General features: G+C 39.3%; 1 protein-coding gene across 5 annotated transcripts in view; it reads right to left on the reverse strand.

Moving 5' to 3' along the window:
* The window catches only part of lmo1 (LIM domain only 1), a 119,736-nt gene that overhangs the window by 91,143 nt on the left and 8,974 nt on the right, over positions 1–19,619 (reverse strand). The window contains exon 1 of one of the 5 annotated variants that reach the window (XM_062967685.1): positions 16,988–17,772. The exons of 3 other annotated variants lie outside the window; for them this stretch is intronic. Coding sequence is in view for 1 of the 2 variants with exons in the window: in XM_062967683.1 (XP_062823753.1) it covers positions 16,992–17,016 (25 nt within the window). In the remaining variant the exon portion in view is untranslated. Of the gene's footprint in view, positions 1–16,987; positions 17,773–19,619 lie in introns of those variants that run through there. One more of the 5 variants, XM_062967683.1, reaches the window with a different exon arrangement.

A 19,619-nucleotide genomic window follows, 5' to 3' on the forward strand; every position in this document is an offset into this window, starting at 1 on the left:
ATTTTTCTGGAGAATGGCTACAAATCAGTATTGGCCATTGTCTTCACACAAAGTGAGAAACATCAGTGCCTTACTTAGTCTGAAGTAGTCTCCCCACTCTTTCTCTTCCCTTGAAATCAGAGAAAACTTTCTCACAAAAAGAAGAGGAAGAAAGTTACCCTGCTCATTTATAGCTACTGATAGATCTGTTCTCCGTGACTATTAAGGCCCTCTAAAATTACTGAGTCTGGGATTGAAAGAACAGTATGTAACACATTGAGGCTGGTGGTATAGGTGCTGTATTTGACTTCTTTATTTTAAAGATCTGTTGTGAACTGTGAAGACATCGTAAGGCCTTATGAACTCTATTACTTTGAATGACAAACAGCATTTCACTTCCCTCTCTAAAAGTCTTATATGCTTCGATCCATATTTAATTTGAAAAAGGCCAACCTGGCACATTAGGAATGAAGTTGGGTGAATTCATGCAGCTCAGCATATGACAAAGTGATCTTGCTCTATCCACTAATGGAGATAGCATGTTGGCTGATATAAAACACACTGCTGCTTCACCAAAAATGTAGCTTATAACTAAGGTGGCATGTGCCCTACTTCTCAGAGGACTATACATAGTCCTATATTTGAAGAACTATCTAAAGACAGTCTTGCCGTTAAAGATGCCTTGTATTTGATGGTCTGCTCAGTCCACATCCAATTTAAAGATGTACATATAAGAAATCATTGACCATGAATATGCCCATCAACAGCGATCATCAGGCTAAGCTGGCAGATAAACACCTGATGACAGAATTCCAGAGTTTGTGGAATGTATTTTATTTTTATTTATAGTATAGCATTGTTTTCAAAATCTTCACCTCTACATATACACTGTCATGTGCACATTTTACACAACTTTTTATGATCCCAGAAAAATTATGGAGTTGTAGTTGAAGCCATTTATAGAGTACCAGGTTGAGAATGGCTGAAAAAAGCAAATTAAGGAGTTCATATGTAATTTCCTTCAGATATGTCAATGATGAATTGGTGCCCATTATCCTGCATAGTCTAGAGTTGATATCTCATGTGCAACCATCACTTTGAAGTTTAACTGGCCCGCCATCCTTTTCAGTTTTTTAAAAAAAATATTTTCCAGCTTTGCTTTGGCTCTTATATTTAAAGCCATGGAAGTTGAATTTAAAAGAATAAATGGGTGTATGTATTTGTTTTCCCATCATGCCAGCCTCTTCATGTGCCAAATTAGCTATTTTCTTAGTGGCTTTGGGAATATATAAAGGTAGAAACCATGCCTGCTATTGTAAATGCACATAAATAACGTTAGATCTTAATTATTAAAACTTATTCTTGCACACCAGGTACATTTTTCTTTAAAAAGGAAAGAGTATGCAAGGCAGAGGCATCATTACACAATATTAAAATGTGAGAGGTCTACGCTCTCTGTTGGTTTAGTCATATGTTACCCAAGAACCACTGATGGAGGCCATAAAGCTTCCTTTAAATTATTAAGCATAAAATACCAGACTGTAATATTTTGCTAAACCAAAGTACAGACACAGACAAAGATGTCATTTCAATATTTGAAACCAGCAAGTTTAATTTAAAATAAGAGCAAACCAATAAGCTCAGAAAATAGCACTGTATGAGAGGAAAATTACACTCCTAGAGAAAAAAAGGGGGAAGGACTTAAGAAATTTATAAAAGTAATCTCCAAGTGGAAATTAGAAATCAACCCCTAGAAACAGAGTAACACAAAAGAAATATTACTGTCCACTTTCTAAATCAATATAACACTGCTACACGACAGAATTACCATGGTAACTCAAGTAAAAAGAATAAAGCAATTCTTATTATTTCAAAATAAAATCACAGCCTGAAGCCCAGCTTTTATTACAGCTGCTGATAGATCGCTGGCTTGTATTTATCTGAAATATTGCTTTTCAATCAGCTATTTTATGAATGTACATATTTTGCAGAGCAGTCCACTTAAAGGGAGCACTTTTTTTTTAAGCCACAAAAAGCTAACAAATGGAGAGAGGGTTAGCATGCACACACACACGTACGTGTCTGTTAATGTTTATATTAACTAAGAATGTGAGAAGGGGGAACACCATATGTAGCCCAAAACTACACCAAGGAAAGTATCATGATGCAAAAGTTTGTGATTATAACCCAAAGAAGACATAGATTTCTCACACTGCGGAAACTAGGATCCTATGCTATTACAGCTAAACCACTTGAGGCAATGCTTATAAAACCAAACCTTAATCACATGAATAAACAACATGTGTTTGTATTTGACAGGTTGGAAATTTTCATTTGTTGAAAGAAAGCATATGGTTATGTATTTTGATTGTGGAGCCACGGACTTCAAGTTGTTATAGCATTTTGGACAGCCAACCATCTTATAACCAAGCCACCCGATACCTCCAACACATGGCATCCATGGCCCTGAAAAGATGGAAAGCTAGCATACCTCTAAATGTTTAAAGAATAATGAATTGGAAGATAAGAATAGAATAAAACACATACAGACATGCATGGCATTCAGTAAATCAGTGGCAAGACTGGCATGTATAGTAGTTAATCATGGGGTATGGAGGTTGGTATCATTCCTTTGAAAATATGATCTTAATTTTGAGCTAGACCAGTGATTCCCAAAGTGGGTGCTACTGCCCCCTGGTGGGCGCTGCAGCAATCCAGGGGGGCGGTGATGGCTACAGGTGCATTTGTACCTTTCTATTCTGAGTTCAAAAAAAGTTTCATAATTTCAAATTTACATCTTTCTTTACTATATTTTACGAAAAAGGTAGAAACATTAATACATATATCTTTCTGTTTAATTGCTATTAAAATTTTAAAAAATTAATTTCCAAGGGGTGCTGAGTAATATTTTTTCTGGAAACGGGGTGGTAGGCCAAATAAGTTTGGGAACCACTGAGCTAGACCAATGAGAGGTACTTACATATTCCATTCATGCAACTAATCTAATTGAGCTGGGACTACCAACAGGCCTCAGTCCCATACTTTCATACTTCATGATTGTGGTTTTGCTCCTCAGTCTAGCAGAAGAAATTCTAATATTATATGAGAGAGAGAGAGAGAGAGAGAGAGAGCTTCCACTTTTTGTTGCTCAGAAAAGATCTTCTACCATGCATCTACTGCCTTACATAAACACATCAAAATAAATCCTACTGCATTCCCATTATGATGGACAACTGACTTTATTCTAGCTGTTCATATCTCAATTGCAGCATCCAAGGGCACATCTACACTAACCACTTAACTCAGTCTAAAATTGGAATTGGAGAAAACGATTTTGTTATGAAGATGATCAGATTGTAAACCTTGGAACTAGTTCAAGACCCAGATGGTGATTAGACACATGCAAAAGCTGGCCTCAAACTGGCTCTAGGATCTGCAGCTTGATAGCCGTGGAGAATGTGGTGTTTTTCAACTCCCTCTCTGGAATGTGAATGTGCATGACTGAAGTGTTTTGGGTATCTGCACATCGATTTGCCTTCTGTGGGGCCAATTTTGCCATGTGATGTGGCTTACACTACCATGTGCTGATACTCATTAAGGGCTTCATTTTGGACTCCCCCCAACTTTGCTTGTGTCAGATTACTGGGTTTAAAGCGTAGTCTAGCTGCAACATTTTGAAGATAGCTTAAAGCTGAATTAAATAGTCAGTGTAGATGGTCCCAAGACAGTCAGAATACAAAGTCCACCTGGAGACAAATGGGTTGGAAAATATTGAAAGATATTTGATACAATCAAATATCCATATACAGTCAGATTGAGAAGAAGGGTTGTAAGTATCAAGAACTCCATCTGTACATGTAAAACACTGGGATCAAAAGAGGAATTATGAGCAATCTTCTTTCCTGTTCTGTGAAGGCAAAGTCAACAGTGAAATATCTTAGAGATGGGACACAAGTCTAAAAGCAAATTACATGAAATGTTTTATAAACACCATATACACACAGTCTGAAGGTAACTTTATACAATATTTTAAATATTTTAATGCATGAAACAAAGTTTGTGTACATTAAACCACTAGAAAGTCACTATCCTATGCACCCATGTGGAAATTTTTGGATTTTGAAGTATTTCAGATTTCAGAATTCTAGATAAGTGATGCTCAGCTTGTACCACAGAGCTGATTATTCCTATTTCTTGCTGAGAGAATATGACTTGCTTGAGGAGACCCAGCAGATTTCCTAGACCAAGCCTGGGATTTAAACCCTGATCTCTGAATCCTAATCCAACACTCAACTACTACGCCATGCTGACTCTACTTGGAGTTGAAGTCTAAACAAAATAGCATTTCCAAGCTCTGTGCTGTAGTATGTGTTGAACTACTTGAAAAAATAATACCACCTTGATGTCAACTGTTAAAAATGTCATATTTGCAAGTTTTTCACTGAGGAGAAAAATGCTATGTTTCACTGAAAAACCTTTGTCTGGTGTGTGTTACTACAGACTTAAGTTAGAAACAGCTTACAAATGGGAGTTCAGGTTCCCAAGCACTGCTTTACATCTTCCACATTACACAGAAGTCATTATTACATAGTTCCTGAACATGACCAGTGGGCTACTTTAGAAGGAAGATTGTGCTCCACTTTAGATTTTTTGCTAAAGATTTTCCAAACATTTGATTCTCTCTTCCCCACCATGATTTCTCCATAGTACGGTGATACTCTTTCTCTTGTATGTGGATGATGTTGTTTCTGCTATGTAAATATAAACATATATTTATTTATTTATTTTATTTCAAATATTTCTATCCCGCCCTTCTCACCCGGAGGGACTTAGGGCGGCGTCGGAGGGACTCAGCTAAATGTTAAAAATAAATATCACCATCTAGACAATTTCACTATGAAAAAATCAGCATGTCAAGGAAGAAGGCTCCAACCTAGTTTTCTCCCTGACAAACTGGTTTTCTATATGCAGAGATTTTTTTTCTGTCTGCCTGTCTTTCTTTTTTCTCTCTTCCATATGTATCACCAGTCATATGAACCCCTACCTGTAGAATGAAGTAGCAAACCTGAGACACTAGATTTACCATCTCAGGGAGAACTAAACCTCAATCTCGATCTAAATTTAGAACACTTTCTAGAGACTTAAAGCACCCAGAAGATCAAAAAAATCAGTTTGTGATTAGAGAAAGGGCAGAAATATGGTGATGGAGGCAGTGGGCGAGAGAATAGAAGAATCCTGTTCTGTGTGATTTACTGAAGCAAAGACAGTATTAGAAGGAGAGGGGAGGCAGGACAGACTTTTAAATGAAAAGGGAACAGAGCAACAGAACAAGTAAGTACAGAGGTGGTTAAAGTCTTTATTCAAATAAGGCCTTTCCCCCAGGAGATGGGAGAGAGTGAAATCTTGAAATATGGAGATTTGAATTTGCATGCATTAAGAGCATCTGTGTGACACTTCTTTTTAGGAAAGGGGAAGCAAGTGGGGGAAGAGAGATCTGTCCCCTCCCCAGCACACACCACTTTGTTGCTGTACATGACAAAATAGTGACTGAAATGTTTGCTTTGATCCCAGCGCATAAAGGGTGAAGCTTTTAGGCAAGGAGCGGCAGGTGATCTCAGCTCTTCTGCAAGTCCTAATGCTCCTAAAAGCCACTCTTCCAGTTTCTGTAATTGGGCATCAGTAGTTAATGTAGTATTGACTGCATTACATGCTCCTGTGCATCCTCTCTCTCACTAATGCCAATTGCATCACCTTGTACATTTACCATATTGCTTAGCCAATAGCTGTTAAAAGCAATTCAAATCATGAATCATATAGGAAACTTTCAGCAAGACACGACATCCAAAGGAGACAATTTACAGTTGAGTTAATCTGGGTACATTAGCGAGACATGGATTCAGGAAGACAGACCAATTTATGTTACTTTAGTTTTACCCTTTATTGCTTTGTATAGGCAAATGAATGGAAGGGCACAGAGCAAGAGCAAAAAAAAAAAAAAAAAAAACAGACAGAAAGGAGTCCCTTTCAAAAGAGGGCTGCGTGCTTGGCAGATAGGTCACAAAATGCAAGCCTTGCTACACAAGCTTCAAGTCCATAACCGAGTGTTTATAGAAACCATTTCTTCTGCAAACATGGTTTATAATAATAATAATAACAACAACAACAACAACATATTTATTGAAAATGTAAACTCAACTATTAACACATTAGGGAGCATGGAAACAGGGCAGTCAGGGATCAAGCAAAGTCTATTTTCCTTTAGATGACCACCCCTTCGATACCATTTCAGATACCTTCAACTGCTAGTGGTTGTCAAGGGGAGAATTTGGAAGCCCTACACAAATACAAAACCAAGGAAAAACAAAGCAACGATTTTTGCCACTGTCGCATGAAAGCTCATGCGACAGCGGCAGAAACGGGTAATTCAGATGAATACACAAAGCTGAAACTGAGGCAGCATATTGAGACTAGGGACTTGTTAGGGACTTGTGTGTGTGTGTGTGTGTGTATTGCACTATGCATGTGGAGCCAAAAAACTCACCACTGTACAACTGTTGCACACGTAAATACTTGAAGGACACCAGATTCTGCCTGGTCTTTGAAGCCAAACACCACACTAAGGAAATGTTGGGTGCTTGGGATTTTAAAGAAATGCCTATAGAATACATTGGATCTAGCATGGTATATGACTCAGAAAGTCCCTAGTTCAAATATCACATCTGCCAATATTCATTTAGAGCTCTCAAGCAACAGTGAATGGTACTCTAAGGCCCCTTCCACAAAGATGTATCAAATCCACATTGAACTGGATTATCTGACAGTGTGGACTCAGATAATCCAATTCAAAGCAGATATTGTGGAGTATCTGCCTTAACATTCTGGGTTATAGGGCTGTGTGGAAGGGCCCTTAGGTAGGTGTTGGGGTCCTGGGAAAGCCCATTTAGATCAATTCTGGCTTTTTCCACTGGCCTATCCATTGTCCCCAGCAATGGGCTTAAGTACTGACAGTTACAATTATTTGAGAAGTCATTTGATTCATTAAATTTCTCATTGTGATCTACAGCTATACCAGGTTACACTGGGAGACTAAAAACAGCAGGTAATGTCCAGTCACAGATTGCTTGTTGTTACCTACCACTACACCCATATGGGAGGGAAGACCTCTAAGAATACTTGGGAATCCCAGCAGATGGCTTTTTGCTGCGCATGGGATGCCTAGAACAAGCCCTGTTTATAGGTGTTTGTGATAGAATTGAGAGGGTCTAACAGAGCAGTTGTCAGGATTACAATTACACACGTTGTGTAGAAACTTTTAGTCTTTTATGTGTTACATAAATGTTAAGTATCACTATCAGAACAATTTAAAGCAGTGCCTCTTAGACCCCTTTCACACAGCTGAATAAAATCCCACATTACCTACTTTGAACTGGAATATATGGCAGGGTGGACTCAGATAACTCAGCTCAAAGCAGGGTGGACTCAGATAACTCAGCTCAAAGCTGCCTTGATATTCTGGTTTATATGGCTGTGTGGAAGAGCCCTTAGTCTCCCTGATGTGTGGGACCAGTTGCCCCCCCCCCTTAATGTGCTAAAGACCAGCACCATGTTTGTGTTCCTTTGGTTCTTTCTTTCCTGGAAACCTGCCAGAAACTGGCACCAGACCAGGGACCACTGCCAGGTTGATGGGTGAAGTAGTCCCCAAGCTACCTGCTGCCCTGTTAATGTTTTCACAGCTGTGAACTCTGTTACGGTTGTTGCTAAGGTGGCAAATTAACTCCTTTAGAAACCTCCAGGTAAGCAATTCCCCTTTTGAATGGTACGGGAGGGGCAGCACTATTTTACCACTGATTAACCCCTTTATTGAGAGATTTATTTTACAATCTTTGAAGTCTTCAGTGGGTTGCAGGTCAAAATGTTGGTCTTTGGACCCACATAACTCACTTGTAGGACCCTTTCACAATACAAAATTATGGCATTGTCATCCCAATTTTAACTTCCTATGGAATCCCAGGATTTGTAATTTAATGAGGCACTAAGGGCATTGTCTGGATGAGAATTTTCCAGCCCGAAATGCTAAAGTGGAATCTTAGCACTGTAATTGTCTAGTTTGAAAAGGTGCCTGACCCAAAGGCACACCTACAAGCTGGTAATGAGAAATAAACTCACCCTTTCCCCCTGCAAGGCAACAGCTTGCCACTAGACACCTGCCAAGAGTCCATGGCAAAGCAGCGGCGTATTTCTTGCCTGTATTCAATTCCACCATTTTGATTTAAACTCCATTAGTTAAAAATTACCAGGCGGAACACTTAGGCAGCAGCCCACAATCCACTCACAAACAATCCCAGTCGCTTTAATTGTTAAGTGGTTTCAAGACTCCAGTTTTATTAGAAGTATGGAGCTTGGAGGTGTTACCCGGAATGTGTTCCTGTGATAATAGAAAGCAAATCCACCCTTAAAAATAATCCGCAATACTGGCACTCCAGACCTCCGAAAGGGCCGTTTAATAAGATCCAGATTTGTCTTTTAAAATATCTTGGAACTCCCTTGAAAGGGCTGCACGCCGGGCTACTGCCGAAACAAAATTGATCAATTTAAACAGCTGTGGTAAAGCTGCAGCCATTGGCACCGTCATTAACAATTTAAAGCATGGCTGCCTTTATCTTCCTTCCCAGTTACACACTCATTATACTTGCTTTTATTTATTAGAAATCAAGTCCACTGCAATGTGTTTCCGTTTCTTCCATCCAAGCTGAGCCCGGCTTGCAAGACTGCAGGCCTTGATCATTGAAGAAGGGATGGCAATTGCTCAGGTAGTGGTTGTGATCCCATTCTCTTCATTTTAAGTATATAATTATGAGGGATGACTTTGTCAAACAACTTCTTTGGAGGGAGCCTGAACCACATCTTTCAATAATATCCAATGATAAATCCACTTAAAAGAAATACCACAACATATTAAATTGTGGTTTGGTGCTGCCCCAATCCTTTTTTGATATGATTTCTTGAACCCACAGTATAAAGATAATTTATAGGATGTGTTTTGGGATTTATGAAATGGGCAATAACTATTAAAATCCTGATCCGTTTTATGTGGATCTGTAAAGGAGAACAGCATGTGTACCTATGTGAGTGGGAACATGTACCACACACAATTTCAGCAGGTGGTTTGCAGGAAACAATGAGCTATAATATATTCACACACACTGCCAATCTTCACAAAGAACGTAAGTCAATATAAGCAGCTCCGTCTACTCTGAAGTTAAATCACTGCCGGAAATAATAATGGTGTCTTTTATGTGACTTCCTTCTTATTCATTTTCTTTAGATCCCATCCTATTATTGTTTCATTTACATCCCACTTGATCCTATATTCTGTTTCAGGAACTGCTATCAAAAAATCCATACTCAAGAGAATACAACGCATCCCCCCACCCGGCTTTATATATATATATATATATATATATACACACACATAGATATATAAACTATTTTAAAACACAGCTTGAGAATGCGATGAAGTCCTAAACTTGGATGTGGAATAAGGAAATAATTTCAAAATCTGGCTCAGGGAATTACTTGGCATACTTGTGCAAGTCATTATCTATAAGTTTAAATTTCACGCACAGAACTGTTGTAAGAGTAAAATGCTCTCTTGAGATCCTCAGAAGAAGGTGAAAATACATAACCAATAAACAAATATTCATTCCAAGGTTGGGGCTTATTTGCACTGAAAAAAATCAAAATTATAATGTGAGGCAGCTGATAAACAAAAACTTGCAGTAGTACAGTCCCATTTGTAAGCTGAGCACAACTACCTCTGGACCTGAAATGTGAAGAACTAAAATGCTTCCCAAATGAAATCAATTAATCCTCCAACCGTGATAAATTCCTTAACCATTTGAGAGACAGATATTTCAGACTCCCTGACCCTTTATCACCAGACCTAATGGACTACTTTATTAATAATGTACTGCTCTTAAAAGGAACATTTTTTGAAGATTCTGTAGTTCCAGTGTTTCGTAAGAGCTGCTACAGCAAAGAGATTGATATTTTATCATCTCTCGTGAGTGCAGCATGAAAATTGAATGCCAGTCTGTAGAAAGATAAAGTCTGTATCCCTATGTATTGGGGATTCTTCTACACTCCAGTTAAAAGTAATACAACCTCAAATGCTTACAGCCATGAATATTCTACTGTTCTGTCCAGTTTCACCTCTCCACTCCCCACAGATTCAGGCTGAAGTAGGCAGCAGAACTGTTTTCACACTGTAAACTGCTTCCTAACAGCAACACTGGGAATTAATAAGAGCATAAACTGAAAGAGGGATCCTGCTTGAGTTTTCAAATACAGTACCTTTGTTTGTTCCCTGGAAAATATCTAGGACTTGAGTCTACAAGAAAAGCCAGTCAAACTTCTACTGCAGCAATGGAACGGTAGAGCCCATTCAATGTCCACCAATTCCAAAAAATCTTAATCGTCTATATTCTCCATTGCAGCAATCATACGGACAGCCCCAGATCCAATCTGAAACTACCACAATAACAGGTACAACCTAACATAAATGTTTGCAACTTTATCCTGTATTTCACCTTGAGGTTTGAACTCTGTGTGCTCTAGCTTCATATCTTCAACCATTTCTTTTCTCTCTTCATCTCTCCCGCCTTTGCAATATCCCATTTGATGAAGAAATCAGAAGATCTCAACAATTTTGTAACTGTTGAGTTGACTAATGAGTGCAGTTTTTCTTAAAGCCGACATCATTACCTTTCCTTTTGGTCTTCAAATACAAAGACGCTGCTTTCCAGTCATCTTTTCATTAGCACTTTTGCTATGCCAAGTGCTTTACAAGCATTCACTTATTCATCTTCACAACTATCTTGTGGTGCAATGAAACCAAGGCTGAGAATTACTAATTTGCTCAAATATGCTTAATGGATCTGGATTGAAGCTGAGTTAGAAACCCAGATCTTCTAGATCAAATGCTCTATTTGATGGATGATCCTGGCTTTCTGCTACTCCAAGTCTTAATGCCCCTTCAATAAATTATTTCCTCTTTTTGATGGATAAAATGAGGTGGCTCAAGTACCAAATAACACCTACCCCCTAGGAACAAATATCACCCAATACATATTTTCTGCTTCACACTTTTGAACCTCTTGTCCACTTTAGAAAACAAATTTGAAAAATTCACGTCCTAAAGGGGCCATGGTGTATTTCAGATATCCAAATAGCTAATCACAAATGAAGATTCAGTTTACTATTCTGAGATGCTGAGGTTCCATCACCCATTTTTTCTCTCTTGCTATGTTAATATTTATTCTGACACTTTGATTATTAATATTCTAAATGTAATATATTATAATTACCAATATTCACTGATGTAAACAAATTACATGTTCATCCAAATTCCCATAATACTATTTTCAAAACTCTTTGTGGTCAATGGGGTGAAGAGTTCCATTGGTAACACATTATGCTTTGCCAAAATTGCTTATATATCTGTTGCTTTTTTTTTACCACTATCAGTTCATTTTTAATGCAATCACCAATGATCAATGCAATCAATAACCCGAAACAGATGCTACTCATTTTGAACAAAGCGTTTTTCATACTGCATCACCTGCTGAACTGGCTATTTAATAATTTAATAACAAGGCTTTCCTCATACATTTTGAAATTTTAAAAATAAAATTCCAAATTATCTTTATTGAACTATGTTCTGTAAATAAATCTGACCCAAATACAGAAAGTCATCATTATAGGAGGCAGAAGTATGTCACAGAAAGATAGAAGGCAGACACACAGACAACATATAGATACAGGTTTACTGGTTCCACAATATTATGATATGCTGTACGTACATATATACATATGCGAAGCAGAAGTAAAGTTAAGATGCAATTTTACAGCAGTTCTCCAGTCTCTTCTGTCCTACCTCCTCCACTTTTTCACTCACATTATGCCAAGTGTCTCCCATTCCTATATTTCAATATCATCAACAGCTCTTCCTTGCACTTTAGGTTTGTCTCAAGTCTATAAGTGCCTTCTTAAATGCCCATAAGTGTGTTGCTAATGGTATCTTACATCAAATCGATGGTCCCTTCTTGATCCATTTATCTATACACTTTGACTTGTACTATTATTAGAGAAATCTAGCCCAGCATCAAGTACCTGGAGTTCTCTAACTAACCCTGATCCTTCCTACCACTGTGATGGAATGACCTCTGTTCTTTTCAACAGCTATTGCACAGGATGATGATGATGAATATCTTGCTCTAGAAACAGCTCGTGCTTCCAATAGCTGCTGTTTCTGAAATCACATTTACCTTCAGCTTTCTGCCCAATGTCTATTGGTAATCTCTCCCCCCCCCCCATTTTCCAGCTTTTGAAATCCTACCATCACCATTATTTTGAAAGATGCGTTTTTCCTAATGAAACTCTATTCTCTTAATTATAAATTTTACATAATATTTAGGTTGTAATTCTACTCAGGTTGCCTCAATTCTGGGTAGATATGTCCTGCTAATCCAATTCAAGAATACATAGCCACTGTTTAAAATAACATGGGTAGTTGCTCCCCAATAACTTCAAATGTGTAATGAATCATAAGCATCACACTGGAGTCACAGTGAAAAGCTTGGTACTTAAATCTCAGATTCTGACATAAACTCAAAAGTGAAATTCAGGATGGGGGCGGTTTTGTTTTGGTTTTGTTATTTTAGTTGTGGGCATTTACTTATTTAGCAAAGGTCTCTGCTTTCTTGAAAACAGATGCTTCTGTAATACATTCTTCAGAATTTCCAGGATCAGAAAATGTTTCAAAATTTTGTAAGAGTTTCATTTCAAGTCCACTCGCTGTCAGTCATTTGACCTCTCCAATTTTCCCACTCATGAGTTTCCTTTCCATTTCTACCTTGCTGCCTTACTACAAACCTCCATCTAAACCTGAGCTGACCGCATCTAGGGGTTCAGGTTTCTGCAGCTACTTTCTTGTAAGAAATATCAGCTACTGTCCGTTTACACATTATTATAGAATAAGACTTTTTGCAAAGACATTCAATGTACTTGAAATTATGTTCTCAATTCCTGCAAAATACCCCGATTGTTACACCTGCCACCCTATCTCTGGCGAGCTTTCCTCAAAAGACATAGGCTATCTAAACATTTTGCATTTAATCTAACAGCCAGTCCACAAAGGTAGCCAGGGTAGGCTAATTGGATTGAAGTCAACTGTGTTTAATTTGAAGAAATGGGATTAAAATAGATAAGAGCACAGTGTTCCAATTTGACTGGTTTTGGGTGTGCTGGCAGATTGGTATGATTTCTGAAGTACATTGGTCACCATTCAGAGTATATTACATCCCTCTTATTCATTCATTTCCAGATTTCTCTATAGCACTACCTTTCTTCGTGTATTAGATTTCCCCGTGAAAATTGAGGAGAAAACTGGCACAGTTATGCAAGTCCTATCAATTTCAACAAGACCTACATACACATAACAATTTCATCTTTGATCTTTTCATTAAGCTTGTTTTTTGGACACTAAGCTCTGCTTCAAGTGTTCAACCGCCTCCAGCTTAAGTGTGAACTAAAATGGTATATAACCACAAACATAGGATATTGTGTTTTCCTTTGAACACTTCATACTCTGAAGTGGAGCTCAGAGAAGTGAAATTTAACATTTTATTTATTATTTATTTAATTTCAAAGCAACTAAAGTTAATAAGTACTGTAATTCAAAAGACCTTTGAAAACTGTAATAGTTACCCTGGACACCAAAGGGCAATTTATCAAGGTATATGTTTTCATTCACGATAGTCAACAGGGCTTGTGGGGATTTGTAAATCCTTCCAAAAACCTTCAGCCCCTTCTTTTGCCAAAGTAATAGATCTCAAAAATGTTTATTTAAAAGAATGCTGAATGCAAAGATTTGGTGAAACTAGTATATGTACACTATAGCAATTATACCTAATTTTTCAAATCTCTTTTAAAGCTGTTCCCATCTTCATCCATTCCTATGTGAGGGAATCTTTGTTTTTATTTTCAGTTCTTAGTTACTGTGTCCATCCTTTATACATAATCCAATGTATTGTTGACTCAGCAGAGGTCAACTTTATTTTTAACCCCTAGTGCATGATCAGGACAGTCAAACAGAACTGGACAGACTTTCCTGACCCCATGTAGATCCAGTTAATTCAGAATGCAGTTGCAACTTTAATTCACCCATATGATTGTCAGTTCATGCCAAGATTTTTAGAGACATTACAATTTCCAGAAGGTAGTATCCCAAAGTTTTCAAAAAGAAAAACAAACAAAAAGGCTGTCTAAATGGTCAAGTTATGAAAAGCACGTTAAAACACAATACGATGTTACAAATTAAATATATTTTTAGCTCACTGAAAGAAAAATGTGGTCATAATGATCACATACAATAAATTACATCTAGTCGTGACACTTGACAGCATTCACTCAGACAATCCACCAAATAGAGATGAAAATGTTGCACTTACACAAAAATACAAATGCTTGTCTCTCACTTTAAACACACCAGTGGATACTTGATAAGTCTTTTATAAGTCATCTATAGCTATCCATTTCCTCAAAATGTTTGGATTGTATTCTAGCTGTGTCCCATCCCAGCCATCATGACAAGTTAGCCTTGATGAAAGCGACATTATTAAAAGAGCCAGCAAATGCTGTCAACTAATAATTTTACACTGCCAAGTTAGGTAACCTAAAGCTGTCTTTTCATATTCAGAACTGCCTTAAATCATATACCATACATGAAAAGTTCTGTGGAGCACTTTCTCCAACTGCAGGTCCAACGTTATTTAACTGCACTTCCTCTGGAAGACTTGAAGGGAGGAATTGTGAGGCTGAGTTTCAGCCTCAGAAATTGGGAATCCTTCTCTTGATATGTCACATTCCATGTAATAGATAACACAGACGGTTATGCACAAACACCTAAAAGCTGTCACTTTGGAAATGCACGTAATAACACATCATAACAATATCACTACACACAAAACCTGACATTTTATCGCACTCAAGTCCTCTCTAGTTTGTCCTGTGCCATTTTTTTTGACAGGAAAAGCTAAATAAATGTCAGGGGAGGGATAACTTTTTAGCCTTTGCTTTGTTGCCTCTCTGATTCTATTCAAAGTAGCAACAGCAGCAGTATTCGTGGTAATAATAATAATACTAATGAACATAATTCGCCCAAAGCTTAGAAAATTATCCTTCCTTCCTACTTATAAAAACATTCCATAGCAAGCTGAAACAGATGACATGCCTTCCTAGAGTAGTAAACAGTTTTCTCACTTGCTATATTTTTTCTTAGAAATCACCCATGTCAGTTGCCTTCCAGCAGGCATGGCAGAGTTACACTACACTACTACAACCAAGCTATGCTACAGCTTCTGAATGCGTATTTTAATGCTATTCACAGACTCTCTCCACCACCAGGAAAAAGAAGACTGCTTCAGATGGATACGTTTTCAAAAGTAAAAGCAGTTCTCCAACTTCTGAAACATCTTTCATTCTATCTACACCCCCCACAAACAATCAGAGCCCATTAGCAGGTGTATTCCCTGTCACCCTGTTCCTATTTACAAGGAAAGAAAGATGTAACACAGGTACAAAATGCTAAAGATGCCCCTCTCACAAGAAGAAAAAGAAATGTTATATTGTCGAAGGCTTTCATGGCTGGAATCACTAGGTTGCTGTGAGTTTTCTGGGCTGTATGGCCATGTTCCAGAAATATTCTTTCCTGACGTTTTGCCTGCATCTATGGCAGGCATCCTCAGAGGTCATGTTGGAGTAATGTTGGAAACTAGTCAAGTGGGGTTTATGTATCTGTGGAATGTTCAGGGTGGGAGAGAGAACTCTTGCCTGTTTGAGGCAGGTGTGAATGTCTCAATTGGCCACCTTGATTAGCATTGAATAGCCTTTCAGCTTCAAGTTCTGGCTGCTTACTGCCTGGGGGAATCCTTTCTTGGGAGGTGTTAGCTGACCCTGATTGATTCATGTCTGGAAGTAAGCAGCAAGACCATGAAGCTGAAAGGCTATTCAATGTTAATCAAGGTGGCCAATTGAAACATTCACACCTGCCTCAAACAAACAAAAGTTCTCTCTCCCACCTGAACAGATATATAAACCTCACTTGACTAGTTTCCAACATTACTCCAACATGACCTCTGAGGATGCCCGCCATAGATAGAGGCGAAACGTCAGGAGGGAATGCTTCTGGAACATGGCCATACAGCAAAGAAAACTCACAGCAACCAAATGTTCATATTTGTTTTCCCAAAAGAAAGTTGAAACAATGGGGGGAAATGTTGTAAATGTGAAATAGTAATAATAATAATAAATCTTTTTATATATCATCCTATCTCCTCAAGGGACTGAGGGCAGTTTCCAACATAGCAAAGGAAACCATACAACTTAAAACCATACAAGAACAAAACATAATACAATAATGCACATAAGTACGCCAAACATACAAATAAATCAATTAACCACAGACTTAATAACAGAACCAATAACAAAATACTCCATCTGCGGGCCAAAGTACAGTGACAAAGGGTTCAATGCTGGGGTGGCCAACTTTAGGGTGCTAAGAACACATCTCCTCCCCTTTCCCAAAACTTCTTTTGAAACTATCCGGTTTCCAGAACCCCAAGGAAAACTAGGTGGGTTGAACTTTGGTCTGGCATTCATTCCAGGAACAGAAGAGACAGCATGCTGTCCTCTGGCACAGGGGTCAGGAGCGAATGCATGCATGGAGATCAGGCATGGGCAAACTTCGGCCCTCCAGGTGTTTTGGACTACAACTCCCACAATTCCTAACAGCCGGTAGGCTGTTAGGAATTGTGGGAGTTGTAGTCCAAAACACCTGGAGGGCCGAAGTTTGCCCATGCCTGATGTATATGTATGTAGGCACAGAAACCCATACACACATCCATGCATTGAATACATTGCCCGGGCGCTGCTCCGGGCCTGGGCTCACCTACCGTCCTCCTTGTCGAGCACCATCATCTCCGGGGTCGCAGGAAGTCCGAGGAGAGGAGGAGGAGGAGGAGGAGGAAGAAGAGGATGCGGCGGCGGAGGAGGAGAGGCGACGAGGCTCTTCTTCTTGTTCTTCTTCTTCTTCAGCGGCGGCGCCGAGAGGAGCTCCGCCGTCGCGCGTGGGATTGTCCTTTCGCAGCGAGAGCGAGCTCTAATGATCCAGTTGCCCAGCTTTTAACCTAGATTGCACTCAGTTAGAATTACCTGCGAGAAGCGGAGCACTTTGCAGATACAAAAGCGCCCTCTCCTACTTTCGTCCCCCTGAATTGCAAGGAACTCAAAACTGCAATTTAGGAGAAGGAGGAGAAGGGGGAGGCTCGGCGCGGCGCGGCTTCTTTGCTGCTGCTCTCACCTTCTAAATGGCTCAATTTGCACAGTATAATCTGTTTTAATGTAATTGCGTTTGATAGCCCATCACCTTGGCTGTGGCAACTCTACCGCTTTCAGCCTTATATAAAGTGTTTTCTTCCCCCCCTCGGATGGAAGCTGGATCTCAATCTAAAAATTACACTCAGCGAGAGGGAGGAGGAGGAGGAGGAGGTGGGGAGGAGAGAGACCAAGAAGACGAAGGAGAAAAACACCTCGCCGCCACCGCCGAGCTGCTATTGCTGCTAGTGCTGCTGCTGCTGCCTTTGCCTCTCCATTTGTGTGAGCTTTGCGCCCTTGCCGCTGAATAAATGCGCTCATTTCCAGGGACCCCCGCTTATTCTTCTGTCAGGCTCTAATGGGAAATTTAAAGCTTTCCAGCTCAGCAGCACCACCTGCAGCACCTTCTGCGCTAAACCCAGACAAGCCAACTGTAGGGAACAATTTCCATCAACTTTGTTGTGTCTGCTTTTTTGGGGCTCACCCTTTTCACCACACTAGATTTACTTAGTGATTTGAACCCACCTTTAATCACGTGGGCCAGATAAAACTCTCCTCCCCCCTATATTTTATCTCTTATTTCAGGCATGAGCAAACTTTGGCCCTCCAGGTGTTTTGGACTTCAACTCCCACAATTCCTAACAGCCGTAGGCTGTTAGGAATTGTGGGAGTTGAAGTCCAAAACACCTGGAGGGCCAAAGTTTGCCCATGCCTGTCTTACATACTCTTGAAAAGGGCACCCTACTTTCTGCTCACTTCCAAACAAAAATGACCAGGGACTAAAGTGGCATTCTTCAGAGGCAATGTTTGTATCTTGCAAAAGATAGTCCTTTAAAGAGAATTGCTCCACAACCTTTTAGAGAGGGATACATCCATATGTCTCTTCTTCACTATGGGATGTGAAGCAGAACAAGGTTGAGTATCCCTTATGCCAAATGCCAGAAGTATTTGGAATTCCCCCCACCCCCAATATTTTGGAATGCCTGTGTTGTACATCATGAGCTATCATGGAGATAGGACCCAAGTCTAAACATGCAGTTAAATTATGTTTCATATACACTTCATATATATGAAGCCCCTGATAGCACAGCGGGTTAAACTGCTGGGCTACTGAACTTACTGACCAAAATGTCAGTGGTTCGAATCTGGCGAACGGGGTGAGCTGTTAGCCCCAGCTTCTGTCAACCTAAGAGATCAAAAACATGCAAATGTGAGTAGATCAATAGATACCACTCTAACTGGAAGGCAACGGTGCTCCATGCAGTCATGCCGGCCACATGACCTTGGAGGCATCTACGGACAACACTGGCTCTTCCGCTTAGAAATGGAGATGAGCACCAGCCCCCAGAGTCGGACTTAAGTCTAGACTTAATGTCAAGGGAAAACCTTTACCTTTACCTATTGTTTTATATTATATGCTGCACCCACCCCAAGTCCCTTTGGGGAGATGGTGGCAGGATGTAAATAAAGTGTATTATTATTAATGTTATTATTATTATTGTAAATCAAATTGCATTCTTCAAAGGCAATGTTTTTATCTTGCAAAAGATAGTCCTTTAAAGAGGATTGTTCCACAACTTTTTAGGGACTGACATATCCATATGCATCTGCTTTTCACTATAGGATGTGAAACAACAGAGGCTGAATATCCCTTATACAAAATGACTTGGGCCAGAAGTATTTGGGATTCCCCCCCATATTTTGGAATGCCTGTGCTTGCATATATGGACATTATAAACAATCATGGAGATGGGACACAAGTCTAAACATGCAATTAATTTATGTTTCATATACACTTCACACACATAGCCTGAAGGTGATTTTATAACTAATATTTTAAGACATTTGTGCATGAGAGAAAGTTTGTCTATGTTGAACCCTCAGAAAGGGCCGGGCAAGTTAACCACCAGCTGCAGTAAATCTTACCAATTGAAAGCTGACAGTTTGAAGCCTGGGTCAGGGTGAGCTCCTGGGCTTTAGCCCAGCTTCTGCCTACCTAGCAGTTTGAAAGCAAAATGTGAGTATATAAATAGGTACTGCTTTTAAAAAGCAGGATAGTGTTAATGCACCCATAAGGAAATGCCAGAAAAATGCCATTGATTCAATCAAGGAGGAAGTTTATTAACAAAGCTCTTTGGCAGGGAGATGGAGTGACAGCACCATCCCGTTCCCCCCATGGCCGGAATGAAGCACAAGCCTCCAAGATG

Source organism: Anolis carolinensis, chromosome 1 (assembly GCF_035594765.1).
Source record: "Anolis carolinensis isolate JA03-04 chromosome 1, rAnoCar3.1.pri, whole genome shotgun sequence".
Classification (NCBI taxonomy): domain Eukaryota; kingdom Metazoa; phylum Chordata; class Lepidosauria; order Squamata; family Dactyloidae; genus Anolis; species Anolis carolinensis.